General features: G+C 40.8%; 1 protein-coding gene across 12 annotated transcripts in view; it reads right to left on the bottom strand.

The window, feature by feature from the left end:
• Positions 1–2920: 2920 nt before the first annotated feature.
• The window catches only part of pou2f1b (POU class 2 homeobox 1b), a 25875-nt gene continuing 20189 nt past the window's right edge, over positions 2921–8606 (bottom strand). For 11 of the 12 annotated variants that reach the window (XM_015045502.1, XM_015045503.1, XM_015045505.1 and 8 more), the window contains 3 exons: positions 8183–8513; positions 8009–8094; positions 2921–7324 (listed from right to left, as the gene is read on the bottom strand). In XM_015045502.1, the coding sequence (XP_014900988.1) occupies positions 7053–7324; positions 8009–8094; positions 8183–8513 (689 nt within the window). In that variant the 3' untranslated portion in view covers positions 2921–7052. The remainder of the gene's footprint in view (positions 7325–8008; positions 8095–8182; positions 8514–8606) is intronic. The other variant, XM_015045506.1, reaches the window with a different exon arrangement.

Below are 8606 nucleotides of genomic sequence, written 5' to 3'. Positions count from 1 at the left end.
TCCTGTTTTATGTCAGCTTCTTAAGTTATTTCTGTTTGCCTTCATCAAACCCAGAGGCTTAAACACAGCTACTGGTTTGATTCTCATTGGTGATAATACTGGTTCAGCTTGTGAAAAAGCAGAACATCTTGTAAAACCCTTGGCTGAAGCTGGTGAATGTCATTACATGGGCTGAAAAAGCCACACAGCAAGAACATTTTAAGAGATTATTTTTGCAAAAGCACTCAGGGGCAAAGAGCTTGACTTTTACAGGCATGTTGAAGTGATTATTTCTACATTTGTAGGATGTTTGAAACTTGTAAACATCTCGAGTGTGAAGTAGGGATGTGGCAACCTTCTCTTAAGTGTTTTGCTCCAGGATAGACTGATAAAATGACTTCAGGAAAGAGTAACAGATACAAAAACTGAAGCAGCATCTCAAGCCGTCAGCCAAGAAGTTAAAAGCTTGGGCTTAAATTCAGTTTTCTAAATGGTGAACAACACTAATAATCCCACTAAGTTAGCTACAAAGTAACTTTAAGGACAATAAAATCAATGTTTTGGAGTAACCGTCAAAAAAGCCTGGATCTGACTCCAACAGGAAGCGTGTGAGCGATGCCACCTACAAAGCTGACTCCGTTTTGTTGGGAAGAATGGACCAAAATTCCCACAAATGATTTGACTGAATATTGTTAAAGGGCATCAAAAATATTTGACCCTACAATAGCTGAAATTATAATTTTACCACATACTACAGAAGCACAAGTAAACTTTGGACGTTAAAATAAAAACAAACTTAGAAAAATAGTCTCCTTCTGACATTTAGCAAATAGATCAAGTTTAATTCTGACTAAAAAAGGGAACCGTTTAGTCTGATCTAGTGTTTTAGTTCTTTAGCCTGCCATCATGCTGCAGTAGTAGTAATATTTTCTAAACATAGTAAAGCACAGACCGATGTAAATTTGAACCCAATAGTTAGTATTGCATTCATTGTATACAACATGATAAAGCACGTGTCAAAACACTTGGAAAACAGTTTTAATGATGTTTACAACAAAAAAAAAAAACTGTACATTTACAGTAAAAGATTATCTTTGTATGTGTATAAAAACAAAAATACAGCAGACAAATGCATCAAAATCTATGTATCCTGATTCACATACTTAAAACTCCTACACAATCTTTCATTTCTAAACCTCCACGACTGGAGGCCTTTACTTTTTTTTTTCTTTTTTTTTTTCTTTTTAATTCTTTTTAGTAATAATATCAGAGCAGTGTCCCTCTCTCAGTGTTGTAATTTCAGGTGAAAACCAAAACTCCTTACATTCGAGTCCTGGAAAGTAAATTGATAGACTGCAGAGTAAGAAAAAGGAGGAAAATAAAACAGGAACACATTCCTTTAGATCAGCCCAAGCTCCCAACGTGAATTGTTTTACAGAACGCATTTCTCGAGATACACTGACATAATATGTACATGGTTGTCATCCTTTTTTTTTTCTTTTTTTTTTTTATTTTTTATTTTTTTTTAGGGGGGTTTTTATTGAAAGCCGTGGTTGCCTGGGCCGGAAAACTGATAATCGCACACATGACACACCCAAAAAAAACATACAAAAATACTATATCTTTAACCTACTAAGAGTAAGACAGCTCTGCAATTAGTTCCATGCTGGGAAAAAAAAAAAAAAAAAAAAAAAAAAAAGAGGTTACAACAAACAAACGCTTTTCACGCAGGTTTTTTTTTTTTTTTCTTCTTCTTCTTCTCAGAGATATACCAAAATATACATCTAAGCTTTGGAATTACTGAGGCTAAGGACTAAAAGCCAGAGCTGGGTTTTGTCTCTTAATACACATGCTGCAGGGCGGGAAGGGACACAGAGAGACACACACACAGAGAGAGAAAGAGAGAAAAAGAGATATCTTTGGTATCTGCGTTTGTCAAAAAAGTTTAAATATTTGGATTTTTGCTTTGGGATAGCGCTTGTGAGAGCCGGACGGCCTCTCCTGGAGTAAAGCCTTAGACAAAAGTGTCACCGAAGCCCCGTCGGGTCTGAGCCGGGCGGGGACGGACCGTGATGCATAGTGTCACAGAGTCTGTAGAGAGGAGACGAGGAGACGGTGAAGGGAAGGACGTGTGTTTCTGGAGACATGAAGGGGGAAGCGAGGGGAAGAGGAAGAAGTCCTTGAGAAAGAGAGAGAGAGAGAGAGACGCGATGGAAGAAAGTAAGGGAGGACGTACAAAGTCCTGAGCAGGTACAGCGTGCACAGGATCCACCCTCAGCGTGTATTAACAAACATCACCCAGCTATCGCCACATTGGTTCGTGCCCGTCACAGAGGCCCGCTCAGCCCCCTCCGATCCCCGCCCACAGGCACTGAAACCGCTGCACCGACGGGACGCACATTCACCACAAGAAATGCAAACAAACAAAATAAAACATCCCCTTACAGTCGAAACGCTTTGGGACTCTGGAGGATGAGGGACGTGGAGGGAGTGCAGCCTGGATTAGATGCTGAGCAGTGAGGCGGGGATGGGCGAGACGACGGCGTTGCTCGCGTACAATCAAGTTAGAAGTCTTTGGTTAGCGTTGGTACCACAGGAAACCGAGAGCGGGCCACGACAGGAGGAAACCTGCACATACTTGTACCGTGTCATAAATGACAAACAGAAATATGGAGGAAAAAAAAAAAACCGAAACAAGATTGTCAAACTTAAAAAGAAGTGTATACACACAAAGATGAGGGTAGGAAATCAACTAAAGTGGCAACAAAGGATTGCAGATTTTTCAGTTCTGACAAATGTAAAGACACGTGTGTGCACAAGTCGTGAAGGAAAAAAAAAACCAGCAGACATTCACAAGCACTGGCGTGTAATCTGCCTCCACCATGTGGCAGTACAGGTATGAGCAGGCTTCTCCACCGACATTTTTTTTTTTTTTTTTTTTTTTTAAAAAAATTTTTTTTTTTTTTTAAGTAGATTAAAGCAGGTTTCACTCAGTTTTGAGTTAAGAAATGAGGTATACAACAGTTTGTTTTGCCTTACTGGTGGTCCACCTGTTCTTCCTCCACAGCAAACTGACATAATCGGGCTCAATATAGTCGCCTGTTGAACCACGAGAACGCCTTGAAGTCTCAAGATCACCTACTGACAGTGAAGCACTAAAAGCCAAGAAAACAGCTCATAAGAATATCAAAAGAAACTACAAAAAAAATCAACCACAAACGGTAGGATTTTCCCAAAGCAGGCTCGGCGAACGGCCTGCGTGAAGCCTGTGGCTTAATCAGTAGACGAACTCAGTCAAAAAAAAAAAAAAAAAGAAGTAAGCATTCCTCTATATCAAACTTTTTGATAAAAGAAAGAAAAAAGAAAATCACTCCTTACACCAGCTGGAAGATGAGGGAAAATGCACCGTAAAGGTTTGCAGACAACCCAAACACACTTTCACACACAAAAAGCCACTGGAATTACAAGTAAAGCATTTCCCAACCTGGCCGAAACAAAACACACATCACTAATCCACTCCAAAATGCCCCAGATATCTACCACTTCACCGAAATGCACCAGATTAGCTCTCACTCACTCACACACATGCACACACACACATCAACACAACGCTACAATGCTCATGTCTTCTACGTAACAGTAAGGCATAAATGATAATGTTAATCCTCTCTCGTCAAACTACAAAAGCCAGTGATCTTATCCTCTCACACTATACAAAAAAAAAGGCAAAAAGTTAAAGAAAAATGATTGTTAAAGACAACACAGCAAATCAAATTCACAACAACGCAAAAAATAAACTATTAGCAATAATAATAATTATAAAGCAATAAGGTCAGATGCTTCAGCGTCTCGAGTTCCTCCGGTCAAAAACAGAGGCATCCTCACTAACTTCCTCTCATATTTTTGGTCAGGTAAAAAAAAAAAAAAAAAGAAAAAAAAAGTGAATAAAGCATTAGAAGATTGCGGGGAGATTTATTCTTTTGAGTTAGCATGATAAACACTACATTCAATCTTGATAACATACTAGTTCAAATATAAAATATGAATATCTTACACATGTTTATATATATATTTATATAGAATTAAGAAAAGGTTGCTTCTCTAATTGTTAAGTCTTTCCTCAGATAAATATTTCAGTAACATCCTATGGTGCCAGCTGGTTCGTCATGGTGCAGGTGAAACATAATGACTAAAAAGGAGGGCAGGAACTGAGCGCCCCCTGCAGGTTGGAGGGGGCCAGACATCCACAAAGCTTTGATGAGAAAAGGCTTTTACTTTGGCAATAAAGATCCTAAAAAAAAAAAAAGAAAAACACTTAAACCCAGAAACACCCTTTAAATAGTAGTACTAGAAAATAGCAGTAGTAGTAGTAGGTTGTCCTTTAACGTTGTGGTTCCTATGAACGGTAAAACCTCTGAATGGTAAAGCCAGACAGCACTTATACATTCTACACCCAGAAATGTCTAACGGTGAACCTATGTTGAAGTTTCTGCTGAGGTATATTTAGTCACAATTATTCAAAAGCAAACAAGGAGGCGGATCGTGTGGACAAATTTCACGACTTACAGCCACAGGAAAAAAAAAAAAAAAAAAAAAAAAAAAAATCACTGCAGGAACTAAAGTCATCATTTGGATATCGATCAATGCTACTTTTCTGTGGGGTGTGACTGAATGTGCTGCTTTGTAAAACAGTTTGGTGGGTTTACGACCAGTCCACAGACACAATGGGTCAAACCGGCGACGCCGAGGCAAACGTGAAGGATGTTCTCCGACGATTGGGTTTATGCATTTACACAGGTGAGCCCGCCCCAGTGGGCGGGTCGAAACTACCAAACCCCGACTTCCACAGGGCGCAGTCGTAAAGCTATAAAGGAAGCATGCAGGCCTCTCGACAGCTCGGCTCCCCGTCGGGAGCTTCAGCAGCAAGTTGTTAAAGCTAAGTTTCTGTGATCTGGTTCCAGCAGCACCAAATCGGGGAGAATCTGGCATTTGGAGAAGAGAGGGGGAAAAAAACTGCTTGGACGGGCGGGGAAAGCCGTAGAAACCATGTGAACAGCAACTTGCGTGCTCCGGCAGGCACAGCAACTACTGAGTAAAACCGCTTTGGTTCGAGCTATTGTTTTATGGCTGAGTATTAGCACAAAACAAAAAAAAACAAAAAAACAAAAAAAGAGTCCATTAGGCATGGGCCGGTTACCTGTTACAAACAGTTCCTATGGTTAAAGTCTGTTTAATGTAATAAGAGATTTTTTTTTGTGCAATTTGAAGTAATGATGTTGCGCACTGCTGGCCACCAAAAGAAGGAAACTACACTTTTCTCTGACTTACAAAACAAAAGATATATATATCAGCTGTTTGGAAAACAATCCTTGGCTCAAAACATCCTTCAATCTTATCAAGAAACTACTCTGAAATGACAGTCAGCCAAGCTACAAGCCGGTTTTAAAAAAACAGAAATTAGATCATCTGAAAAGTGTAAAACTTGGTATTTTTACTCAAGTCCACCATACCGGCCCATGCCTGCTTTCCACTACGGTTCAGAAAAAACGTCGAAAATGCTACTAGAACAGATTAGAAAAAAAAGCATGCCTTCAAACGGCTCTGAAAAAACGAGTTTAAAAATCGAGGGCAAGGCCCAGGTGGTAAAAATGAACAAATATGTCTCATAAAAGTAAAAAAAGAAACCAATTTCTCACAACCATCCCATCCCTCTCATGTTGGCAAGTAGTGCTGCCAATTAAAAAAACAAACAAACAAACAAAAAAAAAAACAATGTTATCTTTGGAAAATGGTCATCAAAATATTGCATTTCTATATTCTGTTGACAATGAAGAGAGATTCTGCACTCATAAATATATCGACTAGACTAAGCTACACTGACTACACACAGCAACTATTTTAACAAATATTTTTGGTATATCTTAAAATACGTATTCATTCCTCCCAAAATCAGGCAGACTGCAGCTCATCAATCCAGTTGTTTTTTTTTTTTTGGTACAGATACTGTGCACAAGTTCATATATGACAGTACTACTATTAAAAAAAAAAAAAAAAAAAAAAAAAAAAACACAAACCCACAATAAAATCCCATGGAGCCAGTACCGCCAGTACATGGCCCTCCTCGAGAAAAAAAACAAAAAAAAAAGACACACTGCCAGAAACTGATCTGGAAGAGCTGCAGAAAGCACATTGCAACCCAAACCACCTCGTCCAGATACGTGGCTGCAGCTCGCTCTCTATAAAAGCTCTCCACACAAATATTTCGAGCCACTTTCTGTCAGTGTCAACAATCCACAACTAGACCCTCGTTTTACAAAAGCTAAGAGGCCTTTCGACCGCCACAGCGACTTGTAAAACTCAGTGTTTCCAGAGAAGAGACGCAGAGAGACCCACCCAGTCACCTCCGACCCTTAAAGCAATGATAACCTTTAAATCGGCCACTTATTACTTGTATTTAAAGCCTTATAACCACGATTAAAAAGTGATAGGTGAATATTAACTTAGAATTATAAAGATTTAAAACAGAAAAAAAAAATACATAGAAAGGAAAAGCAAAGAAGAGTACAACTTTGATATGATTTAAGTTGAGGCCTGTCAAAAATGTTAAGAAGACAAAGGAAGTGATACACAAACCCTTGTTAGACACGACAAAACATTGTGAAATTAGTGAAAAAGACTCAAGTTTGAAATGTTAGAAGGGACAAAGATTTTGGTTTTTTGGTTAGACGTGTCAGATGTGATTCTGACCTCGTAATAGGAGGAAATATGTACATAATAGTGTGATGGTGCAGAGTTTGTTTGTTTTTTTTTCAGGCCAACAAGAGTGTTTGTGAGAGAAAATATTGAGAACTATTGAAAACAAAGAAAGAAAGAAAGAAAGAGAAAAAAACAAAACCTAAGCCCAATTATATTGGATGTCGTTTTCTTTTTGGTGGCAGCGAATACATTAAATAATGTTCTAGTTCTCATGTGAAAAGTGAGGAGGGGGGGCGGGTAGTGAAGCCTGTGTCCCCCGCCCGTTGTGACGGGGAAGTAGTGCTCGCGGCAGGAAACGAGGCGTCGGGACCGAGGCTTCACTGAGCCTTGGAGGCAGTGGTAATGGTCGAGGCTTGCACAGGCACGGCAGCGGTGGTGGCCTGGTGGTGGGCGTCGGCGGTGACCTGCAGCCCGCCCGCCCCCGCCGACACCAGGCTGACCGGGTTGCTGGTGAGCAGCGACAGGTTCTGGGGGTTGAGGAAGAGCGGCGTGGTGACCAGGTTGGGCGTGTTGGCGGCCGAGGTGTTGGCGAACAGCAGGTTGCCGCCGTCCAGAGACGTGATGGGGATGGGGCCGCCCGACGCCAGTGCTGAGGAGGAGGCGCGGGGATCGGTTTTAGTGTGCAAAACACAAGGTTTTCAATAATATGTACAGGTCTTCAATTAACGCAACCATTTCTTATGGACTGTAACTTATCCAAACGTTACTACCCATTTTCTACTGATGCATTTAGTTCTTTATATGCAGGGAGAAACAAAAGATTGAATAGAAACAATTTTATTTGTTTTGCTTTGAAATCAGTCCACTCGAACAATAAAACAGTTAGCAATGGCGTTGACTTTAAGGCTGTTTTTGGCATCTAGACCAAATTAGATCAGCGCCATTTCAAAATCTATAACGCCAACACTTCTCAAATCTGGACTGGATTATCCTACACTAAATTGAAATTCTCTAAAGCCCACAGAGGGATTTATTAATGGTTGCTACAGGGAATCAAAACAATGAGTTTAACCAGAAGTTCTTGTGTTACTAACACAGATGACAGTTGTTGTTTAGAAATTACTTTTTCTTATTTGAAACTCTCATTTTCATCTTTTAGAAAGTATCATTCTAACCCCAGTGAAGTTTTATTTAATCCCTTGTTTCAAGATGCAATTTCTTACACAAAGGAAACACACACACAAAAAAACAGAGAAAAACCACACTCATTTTGCTAAAAGGGAAATTATCCAAAATGTTTACTACTGGGTCATGACGCTGGCCTAGCACACACCTTGAATTGCAGCCAGAGTGCTGTTATTCATCAGAGGACTCAGTGCACTGCCAAGCCCCCCAGGAGTCAGGCTGAGAAGGGCCCCGCTAAAATCAAAACAAGCATTATTAAGGCACATACAGAGAGAAAAAAAAAACAACCTCTGAGCAAATTGTAGAAAAGTCAGAGACTAACCCTGGAGTGAACTGGGATGATGCCATCAGTCCCGGGGTCAGCCCCGCAGCTGCAGCCATGGCTGCAAAGCTGGCGCTGGTGGGCAGCTGGGCGGCCCCCAGCTGCGCTGTGGATAGGCCCGGAGCGGCCACCATCACCTGACCCGTCCCTAAGGACGTCGCTATGGACGTCGGAGCCTGCGTGACCAGCGCCTGAACGCTGGCTTTGCTGTCTGTGGATGTGGACTGAACAGTGGTCGTGGATGGGCTTATCGATGGAGCGCTGGTCGACGTGGTGAGTACAGGTGCGGTGGAGATGACCGATGCGGTGTTTGTGCCTCCAACTGTTGTGCCTTAGCAGATGGGGAAAGAGGAGGAATGCAATTTCTTTTCTCTCCGTGAAAATGATCAGGTTAAACACTCAATTTAATACATTTCAACATTAA

This window comes from Poecilia latipinna, unplaced genomic scaffold (assembly GCF_001443285.1).
Source record: "Poecilia latipinna isolate Pla-1442-1.1 unplaced genomic scaffold, P_latipinna-1.0 Scaffold730, whole genome shotgun sequence".
Taxonomy (NCBI): domain Eukaryota; kingdom Metazoa; phylum Chordata; class Actinopteri; order Cyprinodontiformes; family Poeciliidae; genus Poecilia; species Poecilia latipinna.
This window is presented reverse-complemented; position numbering and strand designations above follow the sequence as displayed.